Source organism: Arachis stenosperma, chromosome 8 (genome assembly GCF_014773155.1).
Source record: "Arachis stenosperma cultivar V10309 chromosome 8, arast.V10309.gnm1.PFL2, whole genome shotgun sequence".
In the NCBI taxonomy this organism is placed as follows: Eukaryota; Viridiplantae; Streptophyta; class Magnoliopsida; order Fabales; family Fabaceae; genus Arachis; species Arachis stenosperma.
Window position 1 is genome coordinate 10,834,127 of NC_080384.1, and position 21,480 is coordinate 10,855,606.

Consider the following 21,480-nt stretch of genomic DNA (forward strand, 5'->3'; position numbering starts at 1 on the left):
TAGAAAAAGAAAATATTTTAGATATATTATTCTTAGGTTGATAATATATATCATATATGTAGATACTTATTATTATTGTTGGATTATTCAAGTGGTTAGTTTGCTCGTCTACTTAAATAAGTTTTAAAAGTTTGAATTTCGTTTTTTATATGCAGTAATTCATTAGGTAGCAACAAACTTTTAAATGAAATTATGATAGTAGTGGATTAGTTATTAAACTACTGGGTTGAGAGATATCAATGGAAAAAAAATAATAAATAGGCACTACAATGGCACAAGAACCTTTATTTGCCTGTAACCCTGTATTACAATCTGAGTCTTAAGGTTAGGGTTGTGCTATCTATTCCTTAGCCAGTGTTCCTAAGTACAGGACAGCTTGAAATAGCATCTTCACCACTTGCATCAATGGCAGGACCTTTCAGGAGTCCACCAAGGAGTTCAGCAGGATCATAAAAGAACTCCACCTTCACTATCTTCGAGGCCTCATCCAACTGTAACCATAACAAAAACCATGACTTACTAAAAATTGAATTTATTCCATAAATGTATGGAAAGCATAGTATAAATAATAAGTGTTAACATCAAAGCAATGCTATATATGTTGCTGCATACAGTTAGATTCAGATTCTTAATTGAAGCAAATATCTTTCTTTTGGTTGTCCACGATAGACTCCAACTCCATAAGTCAAGGACTAAATAACTAATCTATTAGGATCTGAGCTTTATTTAAAGGTCTGCTGGTCGATGGATTGCTGTTTGCACAAGGTGAGATTCGACCCTCGACACTTGTTTAAGCGGACGAGTGAGCTGACCACTCGAACATCCCAAGCTAATTTTCTAATGTTCTTTCTAATATCATGCATATATGGATATTACTATTTCGAAAATGGAGCAAGCAATGATATAATATACCGTGAAAATGGCGATTCCAAAAAGTTCAACTTTTTGACCAGTTGGGGCATGGCCCTTGAAAGGACCCTCCATGAATCCCCAGTGTCTGAACTTGTAAATAATAACGGGTGGTCCAGAATAGACACGAAGAATCTCCAGAGCAAAACCACGTGGGAAAGTGGTGGTGAAAATGTTGTGAGATGAATCTGCTGTTTCTTCATTTGGGTCGTATACCCTTAGTTCTTGTGGCATCGATGTTTGCAGCAGTGCATTATACCCACCTCCAAGCTTCTTTTTCTCTTCCAACGTCATAGCATTCCTTCCTATCACCATTAATTCTCAAAAGCTTAAGAACAACTTTTCGCTTTCAACTTATAATCTGTCCAAACTTTAGAATAAGTAATTTCGTGACATGATATCAGAACTAATATTCCAACCAATATAAGGCAAAAATGGAGATATGCTAATTCCTTATTGCCTGAAGTGTGGTATTAGACAATAGTTTAGTTAAATATGTCAAATCTTTTAACAATTCTTAATCATCAATTTTACAAACACTCGCACGTGAGTTTATGAGTTTATAATACATGGTTAGATATATAACGTGATGAAAAGTGAAAATTCACACACAATTATTTTTATGTAAAGTTAATAATTGAAAATCGTTAGATGATAACTTAACTAAATATATGTCCAATTATTTAATAATTTTTAACTATTAACTTTACGAAAACAAGTGCATGTGAGTCTCTGCCGTATAATACATGGTTAACTTATTATTACCATTGAGGCTGAAAGTGTATTTCTGTGGATCCAGTGATCTGTATTGATTTACATCAACTTTATGGAAAACTTCCATTTCCCAATTCTTGACTAGAGTCTGCACCTGCTCTTCAAGAGATCCAGGAGGCCATTTCTGCCATCAAGAATATAATACTAGTGTATTATATATATTACTTAGTAGTAGTTATTCTAAAGTGTGGGGGTACCTTGGTTCTGCCCTCTTCAAAAAGCTTGTTGACAACATCATAATTAGGAGGGGCACCAAATCTCCATTTGGTGTTCTTCTCTTGCTCTTGATGCAAAAACGTGCGGTATTTGTCCTCTGATGAACCCATCAATCTCTTGCTGCCATATAACTCAATATCTTATTAGCTTTGTGATGATATCTATATATATAATTGAAGAGGTAAGATGACTTTTCATACTTATTCCAGCAGAAAACAATGGCTTTATTATTATATTGTAATAATGAGGAAAATAATATCATGGTCAATTTTATAGGAGAGAATAATGCCACAATAACTATAATGGACTAGCATATCACCTAACCAAAAAATTAAATAGGACAATTTCTCTTAATTATGTGGCAGTAGTTTGTTTGATTTTTCAAGTGGTGATAGATGAGTGGATAAGGCCATATGTATCTATGAAATAAAAAATGACAATTACTTAAATGTTACAAAATTACTTCTTGTCAAAGGTGGCAACTCAAATGCATTGAAATAATTTAGGTGAAGTAACTATTATAAACATCACACAAGAAGAAGAAGAAGAAGCATCATAATAGTATATTTCCTTTGTGATATTGGTTGACAGTTTTGTTATTTTTAGTTACTTTTATTTGTGAGGAGTTTTGAATTATACACTAGTTAATTAGTTTAGTATCCTGAATTATTTTGAAATCTTTTGAAATTTGAGTTTGTGTGTTATTGGTTACTATTTTAGTATCTTATTAGTGATTTGATTTAAGTGAAATTATTATCTATCTTGTACGTTCCTCATATTTTATAGGAAAATATTTGTTTGTCATATTTGTATATAAATGTTAAAATAAACTACTTAAATTTTTCTTGTGTCAATTTTATTATTCTACTTCTACTCTAGTGCACGTCTTGCCTATTTCCTAACCAATCAACCACTCACAGCTTACTATTTTGTTAAATATATTAAACTTGAACAAAATATTATTTAGGGTAAAGTACTAAGTTAATTGCTATGTTTGAGTGTAATCTTGTTTTTATTCTTAAGGTTTAAAATTTTTTATTTGAATTCAAAAAATTTTCATTTAGCTTCAATGTAGTCTCATCCTAAGGTCAAAATTAAATAATTAACGGAATGTCTTACGTGACAGCAGTGCATGAATAAAGTCGATAATTTAAAGAACAAATACAAGTTCCAAAGGTAGAAAATCAACAATGATACATCAATACACTTATTTATTATTCTCCTTAGTTCTATAAAAAATATTTTATTTAAATTGTAAGGAGAATGATAAATAAATGTATTGATGCATCTATCGTTGATTTTGTGTTTTTGAAATTTGTACTTATTCTCTAGATTATCAACATTGTTCTTGCATTGTTGTGACGTATGACATTCCGTTAATTATTTAACTTTGACCTTAGAGTGGAACTATATTAAAACTAAATAAAATTTGTTTGGATTCAAATAGAATACTTTAAACCTTAAGAATTATAACAGGATTATGTCCAAATATAAAGGATGAATTTTATACTTTACCCATATTATTTATTAAAAAAGCATGGACATTTTAAAAATGAGTAAATTGTAAAATTAGTTTCAAAATTTTTACTAAATCAAATTGTCTTTTTGAATTTACAAACATTAATTAAATCGATTGATTATCCATGAATTCTTGATCGATTTAGACTATTGAAAACTTTAGTGTTTCACATTAACTAAATTATGTAGGATATTTTGTTTTAGGTAGGGTTTTTAAAGTTATTATCAAAAATTGATTTTGAGGTGAATATTATGACAAAATTAAAATTATTTTTTATTTGTTTACAATTGTGCATGTTGATGAATGATAAATATACATATTATTAAAAGTCGTTTTAGTCACAAAATTTGACTATATTCAAAAGTCAAAAGAAAATTAATAGATTTCAAGTTAAGGGTTAGCAACAACTCAGAAACTGTGTGTACAAGTTAATAATAAGATAGTTAAGTTGCAGAAAATCTTATTATAAAAAATCAAATATCCAATATAAAACTTGTTAAGAATCAATTTAAATATTTATTCTATATTAAAAAGTTTTAAAATTAATCATTGAGAATTTTAATTTATCCTCCAAATATTCTAAACATTTAAAGGAGTAAAAATTAAATATATATGTCCTTTTCTAAAAACATCAAAACTAAAAAATTAAAAAAAATTATTTAAAAATTAGAAGAATAATTAGAAAATAAGTTATCACTCCCAATCATTTTTCAAGTTTTAAATTGCTGTATTCTTAATTAGTCTCCACAAGACAGCAATAAACTATTAAACTCACGAATATTGTTATTTCATTACTCATTGGTTAATGGTTAGAAATGGATTTTTTTAATTTTTTTAATAATTGAAGAAGTAAAATATAATTTTAATTCTTTAATTTTTTTATATTTTTATTTGATTTTAATTATAAAATTAATTATAAAATATCACATTTTATTTTTTTAATTGTTAAAAAAATTGAGAGTTGAGAGTATCTATTCGCATGAATGGTGAGGTCATAGGTGGCTAAGAAAAGTGACCCGAGAGAATGAACTTGAGCAAGAAAAGCGGCTTCATCCAATAGCATCCACTATTTTCTCACACAAGTTTATTACTACAATCCAAAGTATGCTTTGACTCAGCAAAACCAAGTAATTGAATCCTAAATAGTATATAATCTTTGGGATGTGCTAACGTTTTTATTTGTGTGCTTGAGGAGTTAGGAGAATGGAGGATAGCATATGGGAATAGAATAGGATAGCATACAAAGCTGCACTCAAGGTGTTTGTGTATTTGTCTGTGTGAGAAATGGGGAAGTTGACACTCCCATTTGTGGGGATGATCATGGCCGAACTTGCTCAAGTTGGATTAATCATACTCAGCAAGCAAGTCATGGCAAAAGGAATGTCCAGCTTCATCTTCATTTTTTACTCCAATTCCCTTGCTTCCCTTATTCTTCTCCCTTCTTCCTTCTTCATCCACAGGTAAAACATACTATTGCAATTGCTTTCTTGTTTTGCAGCTGAAGAACTTCACTATGTATTAATCTTTTCAATAATTGGCTTCTGAATTCTCATTCTTGCAAGATTTAACCGCCCTCCAATTACCTTCTCCACCATTATTGGATGCTTCTTCCTTGGACTACTCGGGCAAGTTTAATTTTGCCTTATTATACTCCATCATCCATATTGTGCAATATCAAGTTCAAAGAAGAATAATTGTGTTCTAAAAGTTCGATTTTTTTTGTTGGACCACTTGGAATTAATTGTGTGGATTGAATTCTAATACTCTCAATTGTGTTTGTTTTTTTTTTTTTGGTTTTAGATTGTCTTCAGTTTTATGGCACAGGCTTTTGGGTATGCTGGTATTAACTACAGTTCAGCTACACTCAGCACTGCAATGCTCAACCTTGTTCCTGGCTTTACCTTTGTACTTGCCGTTCTTTTCAGGTTGATAATCTCATCTCCTCTTTGTTGCTAATAGCCACTTTTTATTAATTATATCTATGGTCGATGTTGTCATTAACTCATTTTTGACATAGTGGTGGGGGTAAAATAAAAAAAGAAAGTATCTCTTCTGTGGTAACTTCAAAGATGTTGTAATTATGTACACAATAAAAATGATTGATGGCATTCCACTAATATCAATGGAGATGGAAATATTGTTTTGTTGGATTAACTGTTTTTTAAAATTTAATAGCTTGTCAATCAACATGGCTTAAGATGAGACACAATGGTATCGTCAAATCCATATAGTTGGCCCCACCTAGTGTGAAAAATATTCTGTTGTTATAATCATTTGATTAATTTCCACAACGTAAGGGTTCATTTTAAATTACATTATGTCTTGAGCGATGGCTTGCAGAGTCGCAGTAGTTCATCATCTTACTAGATTTCTCCCCATCTGTTTAGTAGTTGCATTTATGAATAAATTGTTCCTTTAAATAACTCTGTTGAATCAAGTCATGCCAATTTACAGGATTAGCTTTTTGTATCCTGAAGTCCATTTGTGTATGTAATTAGTACACTTTAAATGGCATATAACATCTGCAAGTGGTCCTTATTTCCTAGATTTTCCTTAGATCATATTATAAGTGACTGTTAACACCTGAACAATAAATCTTGTACTACTAAAAAAAACCTCTGAAGTTGTATCCAGAAAACGAATATACAAATATGCCATTTTGGTAGGACATCTGATCCCTACATATGAATTTGGATTCAACATTTGCATAAACATATATCCAGATCACCATATGTGAACTTAGTTTGATTGGTCAATTGAAAAATCTTTAGAAACTCTTATGAGAAAAAAAAGGCTAATAAACTAACTCATCCGAGTTTTGAAAAATTTTCTATTGCTTCTGGGTGTGTCTATCCTTCTTTCAATTATATATAGAAGGCTCAAACTAAATATGCACTTGGGGACTATAGTTCACTGCTACATACTCTGTGTAGCTTATCCATCTCGCTGGTTTCAGGTTGGAACAATTTGATTGGAAAAACTCTAGCAGTGTAGCTAAATCATTGGGAACAATAGTATCAATTGCTGGTGCATTCATTGCCACTTTGTACAAGGGCCCTGCAATTCTGATGGGACTATCACCTGCTAACTCATCTCTGCAGCCACTTTCGTCACAAGATCCCAACTGGATACTCGGAGGATTATTTCTTGCACTGGATTGTGTGATGGCTTCGGCATTTTTAATCGTACAGGTGAAGTTACCAGCTTGTAATATGGCTTGTATAATATGCAATTTCAACTTGCTTGGTGAAAAAAAATACAAGGAACTTAACTTTTCTTGAAAAATTACTTTAACTGATTAACCATAACTGGATGTTTTCAGGCTTATGTTCTTAAGAAATATCCAGCAGAGTTCATTGTTGTATTCTTTTATTGCTTCTTTGTGGCCATTCAATCTGCTGTGACCTGTTTGGTTGTGGAAAGAGACATCGATGCTTGGAGCTTGGAACCGATGCAAAGATTGCTCACAGTTCTATACTCGGTAATCAAAATAATAATGAATCGAAGCACAACTAGTAACAGCTATTCACCTATAATTCAAGCTTCATCTGTGTAAACATTTTCAGGCAGTCTTTGGTTCTGTCTTTCAAGTTGGTGTTGCTACTTGGTGTTTACACCAGACAGGACCTGTTTTTGTTTGCATGTTTAAGCCTGTAGGAATCATCATATCAGTGGTCATAGGCGTTGTTTTCCTCGGCGATGCATTCTATCTTGGAAGGTACATTTTGTGTTTCTCTTGTAGACTGTGTTTGGTCATAGTAATGATAAGATTTGTTTCATGTTGCACAATTTCATTTGCTGTGTTTTATCTATGCAGTTTGGTTGGTGCTACTGTGATTGTTGTTGGGTTTTATTCTGTACTGTGGGGAAAAGCCAGAGATATTGAACAAGTTAGCTTGGAATCAAGGGGGAAACAAACCCCTCTTTTGAAAGAAAACAACATTGAAGAGATATAAATGTGTTGGATGGTTCATTCTAAAGGATGCTACAATTCTGCCACCAAATTAGGCATTTTCTATTTTTTTAGTCACAGCAAGTGGCTATCATACTGCCATAACCCTTTAAATCTGTGACAAATTCTGTTACAAAATATTGGAAGAAAATTATTATGGTAGTATTTATGTCGGATATTTGTACCATTGGCTTTAAATAAGGGGGGTATGTTAATCCATGTATGTATAAATAATACTGGATAAATGGGGAAGTCTTTGAAAGTTCTCTAATACACTGGAATGTTTCTCCTTAATTTGCAACTTTTTTCTATTACATATCAAAATTTGTGTACTCTTCACACTTTTTTTTTTTTAATTTTAGTTTTTAATTTTATTAGTATTATTTTGTTGTTTTTATGAAGCAAGAAATTCCCATGTTAGAAGCAGACTATCATATTCTAGGCACTTGGAATTAGCTAGCTTTCTTTCTTTCAATGTTCAATTAATTTTGGTCCAAAATGAGAGAGTATATATCCAAATTTAGCTAAGAAATTTTATTATACATTTACATATTCAATATTGAAGTAACTAAAATCTAAAAATACAGTTAGCAAACTGGTATTGTAATAAGAATTTAGCTAATTTATATCTTAAGGACATATTTTAAGAAGATAATAATAAAATTTTTAAAGTTTTTGATATATTTAATATATTAGAAATATATAAAAAAATAACTATTTTCAGTAACTTTTAGTAAGGATGGATTTGTAAACATGAAAATAGAGCTTTTATATAATATAATTCGTGACTTCGAATTAAAGTAAAATATTCTTCTAAACAAGTCAATGTTTTAAGGCACCTTGTCCATTTTTATGAGTGAACTAAGTTTATCAAAATTTGTTTTCTCTTCACACCATTTATCTATCTTTTATTTTTATCTCTCATTTTTTTTCTTTTTCCTCCTTACTCTTTCAAATTAATGGTTATGATGATGAGATGGATGGTGACATGGTGTATATAAAAATGACTCTTAAAAATACTTGCATTCTAAACACTTCTGAGCATTTCATTTCGTTTCATTATTATATCAATGAAAAATAGGCCGAATGGCCCATCAAATTGATGACGATCTCATTAATACAGCCAAGTTGAGACTGCAGATCTGGTCCATTCGGGTCTTGACAAAACTGGTGAAAAGATTCACAAAAAATTATTCCACATGAAAACATTTTATTCAGATTCCAATATAGTCTTTCTTAATCACACGCAAATTAGGCAGGTTATATCAATAAACACTATTGAAAAGAAAAATCTTCTCTAATGGTAGGGCCACAAAACATGCCAGCCACTAAAGGATTCCAAACCATACTAGAAACTCTTCACTCATTTGTCCACATTTATTCATTAAATATCCTCTATACCTGCGTCATCAACTTTATAAAACCATGTACACATCATAATAGGATTAGTTAATAACAAGCCATAGAGTAAGACTAAACCAACCTCATTGGCACATCTTTTTAATTTATAGGGTTGCAATATGCATACCTAACTTTTGATAGTTAACGTAAGACTAGAAAATGAAATAATAAGAATAATTACAATAGTATTAAAACAAAGATTTTACCGCAAATTAAAATAGTAGTCAGGTATATTATGTATTAAGACTATACTGTCTACACTCTACAGATAATAGATGTTCAACAAATATTTTTCTATTAAATATTAGAGAATCAATTGTTTTCGGTCAATGTCAGTTAATTTTTTTAAAATTATGAAAAAAAGACAAATTAATTTCTCACCTTTTTATTTGCAGATATTTAAGTCCATAAAAATATAAAAATACATTTAAATTTCTGATTTCTTCAAAATTTGGACACATCTATCTTGAGTCTAATTTGTTCTATTTTAAAAATTCTCTCAGATGTGCATCCGTATCAACCAGGTCAGTATAACGGGAGTCACGTTTGATTTTTTTGATAGGTCTGACAAGTCCAAATAAAAATGAGAGATCGATATGTCCAGGTTTTGAAAAGGTCAAAAATTTAAAAATATTTTTAAATTCTCGAAAACTTAAATGTCTGCAAATCAAAAGATCAATTACCTATTTGTCTTTTTTTTCTAAAATTATTTTATTTATTTTAAATTTTAGATCTCAAATTATAAATTTTTATTTTAAATTCTAAATTAAAAATTTTAAATAAGATTAACATTAATTAATTAAAAATTAATTCCATGTATTTTTTATTTTACACATATGTAATATTTATTTTACCTTTGGTTAATTAAAATTTAGAAAGATGGCAAATTGGGCCAAAAAGAAGAGTAATAATGAAAGAATAAATAGGTAACATGTGTACAACTTCCATCCAATAAAGAAAAAAGTATGAATGATTTAACACCACATGACACGTCATCATTTGGCCCCTTGTTTAAGAATTAGGGACAACTCGAGTTGCAGCTTCTCTTCACAAAGTAGCTCCCTTATTCTATGAAGGGTTAAATAATGGCCTCATTCTCTTCCTTTACCATTGATTCATTCTTATATATACAAGCTAAGCTTTTCAATTCCATACCTTATAATAATTAGCTAGCTTTATTTATGTATGATATTATATATAGTGTTCAATAGTAGCACACCATAATAATAATTATTAACTTGTGGAGTTTGTGGTGCATATCATATACTTCTCAAATTAAAAAAAAAAAATTCCATTTATTGCATTACAACTATATAACATAAATTTGATTCATCAATGGAATCTAAGATCACAAAGATATGGGAAATCATGCCATTCATAGTGATGGTGATGATGGAAGGGTGCACCATAGCACTTACAATTTTTGCAAAAACCGAATTGAATAATGGAATGAGTCCTTTTGTGTTCATTGTTTATACCAACGCTCTTGCTACCATAATACTCTTTCCTTCTTCATTTTTATTACACAACAACGGTGGCAGGTCCTTCAATTTCTCTTCTCTCTTTAATTAATTTAATTCACTCTATCTTAGCTTGTTCCACTTACAAAATTTTTTTTTTCTTGCGTGAATTTGTTTGCATGGTTCATTCATTTGAGTTCTGATGTTCATTACAATCTCGTTTGAACAGAAAGGAGCCAACACCATCTTTTACTTTCTCTTTGTTCATGAGATTCTTGCTTCTTGGTTTTACCGGGTAATATATATATATATATATATATAATAATAATATTTAATCAAATTTATTTACTTATGTTTTTTTTTTTTTCACATTATATTGATGGATTATTTATTTTAAATTTGTAGGATAACAATGACTCTGAGCTTTTCATTCTTGGGTCTAAGCTATAGTTCACCAATACTTGTATGTGCTATGGGACTCTTGATTCCAACCTTTAATTTCCTCCTCTCACTCATTTCCAGGTTATTCTTCGTTAATTTAAGTTTTAATTATTCTGTGGGATTTTATAATTTTACTTCATTTTTAATTATATTTTTATACATTTTTTTAATTAAATTCCTCTATTATATTATATTTGATAATTAAATTCTTGCCGTAATAAAAACGTTAGAATTAATAGAATATTCTATTAAACAAAACGAATATGTCTAACACTTAAATAAATATTCTATTTTGTTTATTCAGTTGATTCCAATATTTTTGTAATGGCAGAGATTTAGTTACAAAATTTAATATGTTATAGGGATCTTAAAAAAATATATATAGAGACCCTAATTGAAAATTCGGTAAAACTATAAAAATCAGCGAAATAATTATACCTTAATTTAATTACCTATACTTTATATATGTATATATAACATTATTAATTTAATTTCTTATATTCATTATTTAATTATAGAAATGAAATTTAAAAAAAAAATAGCAGGGAGAGAGAGTTGAATTTGAGAAGTAGTGGATTCCAAGTGGAAGTGATTGGTGTGATGGTATCGATAATTGGAGGAGTGGAAGCTGAATTCTTCAAGGGTCCACTAATAAGACCAACTTCTTCTGATGACAAACTTCAATTCACTAACACTAATAATAATAATAATAAGCCACTTTTTATGTTCTCTTCGGTCCCTGAATTTTGGGTTCTTGGTGGCATTTTGCTTGCTTCAGCTTCCTTATCAGTTGCACTTTGGAACTTTATTCAGGTAAAATCTATAACTGTTATATTTCTTATTCTTTAAACATTAATTAAACTATAATCATTTTTATATTTATTGTATTATATAAAAAATAAAAAGTAGTACCTAAAAAAAAAAACTAGTATTAATAATACCTTTTTGGCTAATCTATTCAAATAATACTCGAAAAACAAAAATAATTTCAAAAAATACCAATAATATAAATAAGTCTTGAAAAAATTTAAAAATGTAACAAAAGTAATATAAATTATTAAAAAGATTTTATTGATAAAATTTTGACGTGATTTTTTTCAAATATTATTAGAAAAACCAGACATTTTAATTTTACGGCAAATGAATTTTTTTAAAAAATGAAAAAGTCTGAATATTAAATTTTGCTACAACTTTTGCATGCATCTTTATCTAAATATTTTTATAAAAAATTTTAATTATATACACAAGTCATTTGCTAAATATAAATCCATTGCTATTTATAATTAAAAAATAATTTTATTTTATCAGTTTTGTTACATTCTTAAATTAATCCAGATTTATTGGTGAGAATTTAATTTTGATCCACTATCCGTGTAAAATAATTTTACACTGCATCCAATTATATTGACCGCGTAAATGGTCATTCAAGAGGAAGTCACTCAGATAAAAACGTCTTTTTTTAAAGATGTTTTTTAGTAATTAAAATTTAACACATATAATCGATTAAATCGTATTATTTTTGTCAAAATTAGGCCAGATAAATTAATTTGACAATCAAATATTGAACCGATCTAAATTAATATTATTTTTTATAGAAAATAACTATAATATCCTTATTATAAAAAATTACTAAAATACTCCTATATATATATATATCGAAAAATCTAAATCTTAATTCTACAACGGCAAAGAAGTAAAATGCTAGAATTTAAAATTCTTAAAATTATATATATAATAGATGTAGTCTATGGTGGCCACAAGTTTTGGTGCCTATGGTAGCTATGGACTTCACAAAATGATATTTTCAACCAAATAAAATGAAAAATTGAAGCACGTTTTAGTATCTATCATATTTTCAACCAAATAAAATATTAATGCAATGTAAGTATTTTTAGATACTATCATTTTTTAAATTTTGGACATTGGTAGCGACTTCATTTCCAACGACAAGAGAAAACGATAGATCATTTTTTTTGTCAAAAAATATGATAAATTGTCTAATTTTTTTCTTTTATTTACACTCATAAACATGTCATTATTTATTAATAGAACTAAAATGTGCTTCAATTTTTTATTTTATTTAATTGAAAATATCATTTTGTGAAGTTCATAGCCACCATAGGCACCAAAACTTGTGGCCACCATAGACTACACCATATATATATATATATTTCGAAAACTCTAAATCCTAATCCTACAACGACAAAGAAGTAAAATGCTAGAATTTAAAATTCTTAAAATTATATATATAATAGGAGTATTTTAATTTGCCCATGAAAATTAAACTCTTATTTGTGATTGGTAACTTTAGAATTACTTTTGTATTGGAAATGGATCATTCATCATAAATCCTTTTTGTTCTGTTAAATAGAAGAAGACAGTAAAGGAATATTCGGAACCAATGAAGGCGGTTGCATATTATTCCTTAATTGGGACAATTCTGAGTGCCATAGTCGCTTGGATTGTGGAGAGGGATGATGCAACTGCTTGGAAGCTCAATCATGACATGCAACTCATTCTCATTCTTCTTACTGTAAGCCTCAACACTTCTATAACATTTTTTTTCAAACAGTATATATTGATGATTGATGATTAAGGTGCTATATACATTATGGTGCAGGCACTATTTGGAGGTGTGATTCGTCCAAATATTCAAATTTGGTTCACTCGAATGAAGGGACCATTTTATGTGCCATTGTTCAAGCCCTTTGGTATTGCATTTGCCACAACTTTTGGTGTTTGCATCTTTCCTAACAGCCTCCACTACGGAAGGTACTTGTATTTATTTATCTATTTTTCTAATATGTAAAATATTTTACACAATCATCTAATTGTATATGTTATTTTATATGGCCATTTATGTGTTCAATGCAAAAGATAGTTATTTTTTTACATTCACGTATACAACTGTTTTCTGCGAATTGAATTCTTTTATATAAACAAAATTGTGCAGTGTGTTAGGAGCAGCTATAATTGGAATGGGGTATTATACAATAATGTGGGGACAAATGAAAGGAGAAGAAGAAAAAAGATCAGATGAAAGTTCAGATAACTTGGACAAGAAGATACCTCTTTTGCAAGAAAAGATGGAAGAAGTGTAAAAAGAAGGGGTTCAAAATTTCATTGATGCGATGCAGGGGAAGCCACCTTACCTATTATCAAGAAGCTTTCTCAAAATTCTCTTGTACAAAGGAGCTCTCAATATCCTTGCAAACTCTGTTAGAATTCTTTCCCAAGTTGCAAATCTTTTTTGTTATGAACTGCAACTTTTGTGTAAATACAGTTATATAATTTGCAAAAAAAAAGTAAGTTGTAACTGTAAATATAATATGTATTGAATGTTGTATATATTACGTCTTAATAGGTATTAAGCCTCTTAAGCCGCATTTTTTATTTTTATTTGTTTGAATACTAAAATAATTTAAGACTTGCATGCTTTATGTAAATTATTAGGTAAAGTAGCAAATATAAGATTTATAAATATTGTACCATAATATGCCTTTAATAGTAAAAGTTATTCTAGGGTTGGATGGGTAATATATGGGGGATATAATACTGCAAATTTTCATAACCAAAAAAAAAAAAAAATTATCAGATAGAAGAAAGAACAAAATATAGCCTCATTGCACCTCTTCCAATGACAATATTTTTTTCTTCTAAATTTGCTTCGTCCAGTCAATATATTTTTAAGAATTCTTGTATGATTTTGTCTTGGAACAAACTGTTCTCTTTTTAATTAATTTATTTAAACATGGATCCGACTCCTCTAAAGTTGTATTGTCATTTTAGAGGAAAAAAATACATCATTAATCACCATTGAATTAAGATAATGAGGCTCACAAATAATAAATGTTACAAATTCAAATGTGATTAAAGTATCACTTTATCACTTTACTAATATTGTCATTTTAGAAGATCTTTTTCTTTTAAATATTTCACAATGTTGTGTGCTATCCTTGACGTGTCCTACAAAACTCATCGCTCTCCCAACTTCTATACTAATGGATCTTACTAAATAACCCCAAAAGTAATTACTATTTCATTTCACCACTTTGCAAGTTTTCTCACTTTTTTTGTTATTATTGTTTGCAGAATCTAAATTCAATTTATTGATATAATTGATTCAAGTAGTACTGCATAATTCTATTATTCTCAACTCCAATAGAATTGCCTCCAACACTCTGGTATATAACTATGATAATGATACCTTAGTGGCATCACCGACACACTAAGTTCAAGCAATTTTCCTTTCTTGTATGGACTGAAATGTCAGCTTCACTTCCTTTCAGCATTTTTTGAGTGGTTGTTTGCTTTTCTTCACAATCCATCACATCTTTGTGGCTCAATTTCTTCTCAATTTCTCAATCCATTACTTTCGGGTCACACAATGGTTACGCCATCACCATAAGGGTGGACCAAACGTTAGACATTCCAACCCCTCTCAATTCTTTTTTCGTATGTTATACGCTATCATGTATATCTATTCAACAAATGTAATTGTTTCTTCTTTTTTAAAAAAAAGAAAAAGCTATTTTACATTTTCCCTTTCCCGAAAGCACGAGACTAAGCAAGACTTGGGTTGAGAATATGCATGACTATGCTATTACATGTCAAAATCCTTGTGAGAAAATTTTCCCCTATGTAATATGTGCAAAAACTATATACAAAGTAAAATGGTGAATACTATCTTTTCATCCTGGAGGCCGAGTCTTTGGAGTGTTGTTGTCTCTTCCCACTGGGCATACCACTATCACTCACACTTCCTTCCACAAGTCCATCATGAACATCAGAGTACTCTGTTCTCCATGAACGCATCGGAACGACATAACTGTCGTCCTTTGTGCTTCTCCTCCGCTCCTCATCGTGGCGTTTCACATTTTCTGATATCTGATGGAAGGTTTTGTTTATCTTTGCAATGCTCCTTTCAACTGGTTCCACCACATGCGATACTGTGAATTTCATGTCATCAACAATCTGAAACACAAGGGATAAGCAGAAACAGCACCGATGAGTTTTACAGAGTGATGAGTGAAAAACTTTAAAAGGTTTGAAACTATTGGAGTGTTGATATCTCACAATTTCACCGCTCCCAACAACCACATCACGAACATTATGGGTGAACTTCACACGCCTCTCTTTCTCATCTTGTCTACCCAGATGCACTCTGGGTGTTCGCTCGGCGTCTCGGACCTCTGCTGGATCTGGAGGTGATCCTAGGGATGCATACTCAGCCATGACCGCTACATTGCGTACACACCTCTCTCCCCTCTTGTATGGTGTCGCAGGAAAGACATAAAGATGCACAACAGCAGCAATGCCCATCTGTTAAATTACAAAATAGAGAATCATATTTTTAATAAAAAGTCTTTCCTGGAACATACCATAACACGCTTAAATAAATAGGAATCTAACTTAACATATACGTGTGTGAGTGCGCGCGTGCACACGTGTCACAGCAACCTCCACAACATAAAAATAGCATACCTCTATACAGATTATATAGTCTTGTATACGTGTTTTCAGCTCTTGAGCAAGTGCCCCTTTAAATGCTCCCATGGAAAAAAGAAAAGCAACAGCCACACCTTGCCACCATGTCAGAAAGATAATTGACTTGAAAGTTAGAAACTTTGCCAATGGTTTGATAGGCTCCAGTTTATCTTTAGTGACAGTATAGAACTGTACAAGGCAATATAGGGCCCACGTCTGACTGAAATTAAGAATACTTGCCAAGTATGGATACCTACAAAGCAACAGATGACAGGCTACAATGAGGATAATAATACTCACCCCCAACCCCCTAAATTTTCTTTCAAGAACCCAAAATACAAGTAATTAGAAAATGTAGAAATAGTTTAACCAGTATTCGTCTTTTCAATTGCTTTTCAATGGAACAGAGTGCAGTCAAGATAAGGAACAATCTTTGTAATTGAGAATTTAGATTATATACTAGTGGTGTGCATTTTACATAAGCAGACAAAATCAAAGACAGAGAGCAATATAATCTTACCCATATTTCCATTCAAACTTCCCCTCTCCATAAACCCCGAAAGCCTGGAGGATCATTGCCAGCAATGCACAGATCATTTTTAGTATCATCTGAAATGTAGGTTTTAGTCAGCAACAAAAAGGCATGGATTGTTCTTGCCCAAACTTGGAATGGGGAAGGGAAGGAATGGGGAAAAAACATTTTACCAAAATCCTACATACATATTGTACAATGCCAATTTTCACAGACTGATAGAAGTCGGGGCCAAGATACCAATCTCTTAAACAGCAGTTTAATGGAAATGGATGCTCTACAACTCCATATGCATATTCTTCTTTCAGGAGAGGAGTGTTGGAATCTGTTGGGCTTTTACCTTCCATAAATTCAATTGTTTTGTCCTCACCACCTAAAGGCAGGCATAAACAGTTTTCCATCTAAGAACATGAGAAGTTCAATATAATTCAAGGTTTGAGTAGACCTATGATATCTTGAGGGATTGGAGAAGCAGGTTACAGTAACTTCTATTAGAAAACCTTGATTGTTATCCTTGACATTTATGGGAACTATATATACATGAATAATAGCTATAATTGTTGAAAATCATACTGGTAACCAATCTGTTCAACATACCTAAGCTAGCAATCAAGTATCTTTCAAAGCAATATAATGCAAATGCCTCGTAGCAATCCCTTATAATTTCACAGTTAAATGCTGCGCTGGAATCCAATAGTGACAAAAACTGCATCATGTAAACACCAGAACTCAACAATGTACAATTAGATATATCAAAAGAAACTATCATAAAATCACACACGTGCATCAGAAAGCAGACATGCAGATTCTAATGTTCAATGCAACTTACTACATTTGGGTTTTTAGAAAATAGCAACCAAGTTTTTCCACTTATCGGTCAAACAAGAATCAAATCTTAAGTATATCATGAAAACATACAAAGCAGTCATTCTTTTAAATATCAATATTTAATTTAGATACCATAAAGATCAATGGAATTTAAAAAAACAAATTAACCTTGTATAAAGATGCATGTTAAGAAGCTATAAAAGCAGCATTTTAATCTAACGGTGAAAGACACTGGAACATGAATCCTTTGATGATCAAATGCACAATTAGTCATTTTAGTACAGAGGTAAAGCTGAAAAACAAACGAAACAAACAAGTATTGGTAAACCCCAATGGATTCCCAGAAGAAAACAACTTAAGAAAATAGTGTAGAGAGCTGCAAGAACAATGGCAAACAGTGATTTTCCTCAGAATGAATTTAATTAAGACAACAAGAGATGCTATGCAAAGATAACAGATAGTATTTGGCCATTGGTGTCTCTTACCGATTCCAATGAATAAACAGGAATCATTAAAATGAGACCAATCAAAAACTTCTGTTCCTGTAATTAAAAATAATAATAATAATAATGAATTAGACAATATTATGAAAGGAAAGGAAAACATAATACAGGGGACGAATAGCCAAGTCAGACAAATGGGCAGAGTTATAAGAAACCTAAAAAGTAAAGGCGCAAAAGGAGAAACCTCAGGCTGATTATAGGCAGCTAAATGCTCAAATATCAGATACGTTGAGAGAACAAGAGCAACAAGTACAAATATACTTGCAGTGAAGACTGTCCAGCTTACTGTTCCCGTGGACTCAGCACCAACATTGAGGGGCCAGATATTCCCTGATCTGCTGGTGGCCTCAACCAGTGTAAACAGAAATACAGAAGAACACAGAATATCCAGCAAACCCATTAATGGAAGCTCTATTGTTTACTATGTGAAGTGAGTGCACTTCCCAAGAGCTATTTCATTTAATTTTCCCTCCAGCTGTCTCTTTTGAATGGCAACAAACAGTAAGATATGCTATATATTGCAAGAAAAACACTATTTTGGAGCAACTTGTAGAACTAGCATATGCCATCAACAATAGACAACGATGTCTGCTTTTGATTTACATAGGAAACCCGAACTGAAATATGACAACAATCCTGCAAAGATAATCAGATTTGTTTAACAAATAATGTACACTGATAATAAAAAAACAGAAGACCTAGTAATGATAAATCTTAAAATTACCAGAGGACAAAAAAAAAGAGACTCATATTTGCATTTGGACCAGAAAAACTAAACTATGAAGAATCAGTCCTACCTTACACCTCAAGATGTTAACAAGTATAGTAACAGTTGAACATGTACGCTCAGTTTATTGAAAGTGTTAACAACTTAGGTATTGGTAGCTCCTAATGTAGGAACACTACTAACACAACCATCAAAGAACATAGCAATCAGAATAAATAATTCTACTCCCCACTAGAATTTAAAGCTGACAAGAATTAACAACTTTTAAAACCCATTTCCACTCTCCCAAACCCTTATTAGCTCAATCACAGATAATTACAGTACAAATTGGGATATAACAAGTAGATAACTTGAGAAAAGAAGAGAGATTTCACATTTCATGTAACACAATGCTCTGCCGACAACAACGTCCCTCAATTCTCAATTAACAGAAACAGTGAGGTGCATACCACCCATCAGTTTCAATCAAGCACCATATATATTCGTCGGGGAACATAATATATGTAAAGAAAGAAATAAAGAAATATAGACAATGCAAAACGCAAAAACCCTAGAGCATATGCAGATGGGGTAAAAGTAAATACGACAATGCGAGGGAACGAAAATCAATGCAAGAAGAAGAAAACAAGTGATGGCGAGGATGTCAACTACGACTTTGCAGCAGGGGTGCAAAGGAAAATATGAGGAGAGAGAGTTCAAACCTGCGTTCAGCATTTTCTCTGCATTTTCCGGGAAAATCCAGACTGGGATATTATTTTCCGGGAAAATAGAAAGCAAGAAAGGAGGAGCAGAAATCGCATAGATGAGGAAGAATTTTAAAAAAGAAAATTAAAAAAGGGGCACGAAAAATGAAAAAGAGACAACTGAATTTTGCTTCGGCGGTTGGGAAAAGATAAATCGGGAAATTATATTAAATGTTTTTCATAAATTCGAAAAAGATAAAAAAAATGAAAAAGAAAAAAAAAAGGAAGGGGTGAAGGTTCTAAACTTACCAAGAGGGGAAAATGTTTTTTGGTGACAGGTGCAATCGGGGACGTTGGTTTTGGGTGGGTTTGTGATTTGGCATTTAAGTGTAGGGTTGTGACAGTGAAGTATGTTACTGCTTTGTAACAGTGAGAAACTGTGATTGGCCCACGTCAGCTGTGTGTTCGTGGCGAGTGAAGAAGAGGGCTGAATGTTAACTTAGATTTCAACGAAACACGTCAATACGTGAAAAAAATTTGGAGCTTCTTAAACTTTAGATACGTGATCAGATTTATGAGGGTTTGTCCTTATTGTTTTACATTATTTGGTAATTAAGTATTGCTACTAGACGTTTAAAAATTAATAGAAAAACTAGATATACAAGTTTTTTTCCTGTCAAAATCTTAGTCAAGTTATCCAAAAAATGGCTGTATTTTTTCTTTCTCCCTGTTACACGTGTAGCAATACGTAAATGTATCTTAGTCAAGTTACCCAAAATCTTAGTCCTATTATGAAATATTCAGCAAGTAATAATCATTTCGATTTTCCTTAATTCATTTGGCACTAGTTAGAAAAACCTACTAAATGTATCTTATTTATTTATTTCTGGCGGCGGCACTACTCGTTTGCCAAACGGTCAAAGCGTAATGTTTGGTCCAAGTTTTGTCTTCTGTATAAGAATTGAACGCCCGTAACTTAGCTATTAAGAATTTATTTAAGATTTCTTAATTTTTCACGGATATGTCTAAAACGAGCTCAACCATTATGTGCTTATTGAATGAATCACATTAATATAGGTCATTAGATTTTATTAGATAAAAATCAAAGGCTAATATAAAACAAGAGCATTGATGAACTCTAATAAATATAGAATATCCTAGTACATAAATAAATGTTTTAAATAGCAATATTTTAAAACACAATACTTTAAATAGCAACAAAATTTTTTATTCTTTAATAATTAAATATAAAATATATGAATATTTTTTATTTAATAAAATTAATTATTATGCAAAACTTTTTTATAATATTAAAAAATTATATTAAAATAATATTTTAAACATTAACATAAAAATATAAAATCATTAAAATTTATTTTATAATACTTGATAAATAATTAGATTATTATATTCAAAATTTATTAACTAACTACTTTTATTAAAGATATTATTATATAATATAATTTTTTATAAAAATATTTTTAAAAAATAATTTATTTAAAATATTATATATAATACATGAAAATATTATTTTTTAATTTTTTTTAAAAAAATAGAATAAATAATATAATTTTACATACATATCTAAATAAAAAAGTTAATATTTTCATGTATTATATATAACGTTTTAAATAAATTTTACTTTTACAAATATTTTGATAAAAAATTATATTATATAATAATATATTTAACAAAGTAATTAGTTAATAAATGTTAAATATAATAAACTAATTATTTGTCACGTAATATAAAATAAACTTTATTTATTTTATATTTTTATGTTATAATTTAAAATATCATTTTAATATTATAAAAAAAATTTGTATATAAGAATTAATCTTAATGAATAAAAAATTTATATTTTTTGTATTTATATTTTATATTTTTTAAAACAAAATTTTTTTATCTTTATATAATAAAATATGTGATAATCTTCTTTTATATATATTAAGGGTGGTGAAACAGGTCGAATTCGTCGGCCGACCCGCCGAACTCGCTAAAAAATGTGGGTTGGGTTAGAATTTAAAACCTGTCAAATTAAAAAAAAT

General features: G+C 30.3%; 4 protein-coding genes across 9 annotated transcripts; 2 read left to right on the forward strand and 2 right to left on the reverse strand.

Moving 5' to 3' along the window:
- Nucleotides 1-240: 240 nt before the first annotated feature.
- Nucleotides 241-2,140, reverse strand: LOC130943550 (pathogen-related protein-like). Its single transcript, XM_057871472.1, has 4 exons — nucleotides 1,881-2,140; nucleotides 1,675-1,807; nucleotides 913-1,214; nucleotides 241-491 (listed from the first exon to the last, which is right to left on the reverse strand). Exons 1-4 carry the CDS (start codon nucleotides 2,007-2,009, stop codon nucleotides 348-350), a joined length of 708 nt encoding a protein of 235 aa, XP_057727455.1. The 5' UTR covers nucleotides 2,010-2,140; the 3' UTR covers nucleotides 241-347.
- Nucleotides 2,141-4,395: 2,255 nt separating this feature from the next.
- Nucleotides 4,396-7,664, forward strand: LOC130946969 (WAT1-related protein At3g28050-like). 3 transcript variants are annotated; one of them, XM_057875880.1, is made up of 8 exons: nucleotides 4,396-4,520; nucleotides 4,614-4,878; nucleotides 4,981-5,043; nucleotides 5,230-5,343; nucleotides 6,375-6,609; nucleotides 6,741-6,899; nucleotides 6,985-7,136; nucleotides 7,236-7,664. In XM_057875880.1, the coding sequence occupies exons 2-8, from the start codon at nucleotides 4,703-4,705 to the stop codon at nucleotides 7,372-7,374; spliced, it is 1,038 nt and encodes a 345-aa protein (XP_057731863.1). In that variant the 5' UTR covers nucleotides 4,396-4,520; nucleotides 4,614-4,702; the 3' UTR covers nucleotides 7,375-7,664. The 3 variants fall into 3 exon arrangements, with proteins under 3 accessions (XP_057731863.1, XP_057731862.1, XP_057731864.1); XM_057875879.1 differs by lacking the exon at nucleotides 4,396-4,520 and having other exon boundaries at nucleotides 4,534-4,878; XM_057875881.1 differs by lacking the exon at nucleotides 4,396-4,520 and having other exon boundaries at nucleotides 4,621-4,878; nucleotides 5,219-5,343.
- A 2,260-nt stretch (nucleotides 7,665-9,924) lies between these two features.
- Nucleotides 9,925-14,099, forward strand: LOC130943754 (WAT1-related protein At1g70260-like). 2 transcript variants are annotated; one of them, XM_057871763.1, is made up of 7 exons: nucleotides 9,925-10,312; nucleotides 10,461-10,526; nucleotides 10,637-10,753; nucleotides 11,215-11,485; nucleotides 13,044-13,205; nucleotides 13,293-13,444; nucleotides 13,626-14,099. In XM_057871763.1, the coding sequence occupies exons 1-7, from the start codon at nucleotides 10,107-10,109 to the stop codon at nucleotides 13,771-13,773; spliced, it is 1,122 nt and encodes a 373-aa protein (XP_057727746.1). In that variant the 5' UTR covers nucleotides 9,925-10,106; the 3' UTR covers nucleotides 13,774-14,099. The 2 variants fall into 2 exon arrangements, with proteins under 2 accessions (XP_057727746.1, XP_057727747.1); XM_057871764.1 differs by having other exon boundaries at nucleotides 9,926-10,312; nucleotides 11,218-11,485.
- A 645-nt stretch (nucleotides 14,100-14,744) lies between these two features.
- On the reverse strand, nucleotides 14,745-19,692 carry LOC130945196 (protein LAZ1 homolog 1). 3 transcript variants are annotated; one of them, XM_057873912.1, is made up of 9 exons: nucleotides 19,451-19,692; nucleotides 18,207-18,658; nucleotides 18,005-18,061; nucleotides 17,289-17,397; nucleotides 16,865-17,064; nucleotides 16,680-16,768; nucleotides 16,157-16,412; nucleotides 15,749-15,994; nucleotides 14,745-15,646 (listed from the first exon to the last, which is right to left on the reverse strand). In XM_057873912.1, exons 2-9 carry the CDS (start codon nucleotides 18,420-18,422, stop codon nucleotides 15,356-15,358), a joined length of 1,464 nt encoding a protein of 487 aa, XP_057729895.1. In that variant the 5' UTR covers nucleotides 18,423-18,658; nucleotides 19,451-19,692; the 3' UTR covers nucleotides 14,745-15,355. The 3 variants fall into 3 exon arrangements, with proteins under 3 accessions (XP_057729895.1, XP_057729896.1, XP_057729897.1); XM_057873913.1 differs by lacking the exon at nucleotides 19,451-19,692 and adding an exon at nucleotides 19,124-19,396; XM_057873914.1 differs by having other exon boundaries at nucleotides 14,751-15,646; nucleotides 16,880-17,064; nucleotides 19,451-19,691.
- Nucleotides 19,693-21,480: the final 1,788 nt, after the last annotated feature.

Excerpts from the sequence above, each read along its gene's own strand:
- LOC130946969 (XM_057875880.1), top strand. The coding sequence starts at position 4,703 with ATGGGGAAGTTGACACTCCCATTTGTGGGGATGATCATGGCCGAACTT. Across the intron at positions 5,044-5,229 it reads TTCTTCCTTGGACTACTCGG|TTTTATGGCACAGGCTTTTG; the intron begins GCAAGTTTAATT and ends GATTGTCTTCAG. Across the intron at positions 6,610-6,740 it reads CGGCATTTTTAATCGTACAG|GCTTATGTTCTTAAGAAATA; the intron begins GTGAAGTTACCA and ends GGATGTTTTCAG.
- LOC130945196 (XM_057873912.1), bottom strand. The coding sequence starts at position 18,422 with ATGGGTTTGCTGGATATTCTGTGTTCTTCTGTATTTCTGTTTACACTG. Across the intron at positions 18,062-18,206 it reads CTGCCTATAATCAGCCTGAG|GAACAGAAGTTTTTGATTGG; the intron begins GTTTCTCCTTTT and ends TTTTAATTACAG. Across the intron at positions 15,647-15,748 it reads TTGTTGGGAGCGGTGAAATT|ATTGTTGATGACATGAAATT; the intron begins GTGAGATATCAA and ends CTTGTGTTTCAG.
- LOC130943754 (XM_057871763.1), top strand. The coding sequence starts at position 10,107 with ATGGAATCTAAGATCACAAAGATATGGGAAATCATGCCATTCATAGTG. Across the intron at positions 13,206-13,292 it reads TCATTCTCATTCTTCTTACT|GCACTATTTGGAGGTGTGAT; the intron begins GTAAGCCTCAAC and ends ATTATGGTGCAG. Across the intron at positions 13,445-13,625 it reads AACAGCCTCCACTACGGAAG|TGTGTTAGGAGCAGCTATAA; the intron begins GTACTTGTATTT and ends AAAATTGTGCAG.
- LOC130943550 (XM_057871472.1), bottom strand. The coding sequence starts at position 2,009 with ATGGGTTCATCAGAGGACAAATACCGCACGTTTTTGCATCAAGAGCAA. Across the intron at positions 1,808-1,880 it reads TTGAAGAGGGCAGAACCAAG|AAATGGCCTCCTGGATCTCT; the intron begins GTACCCCCACAC and ends TCTTGATGGCAG. Across the intron at positions 1,215-1,674 it reads ATACACTTTCAGCCTCAATG|GAAGGAATGCTATGACGTTG; the intron begins GTAATAATAAGT and ends TAATGGTGATAG.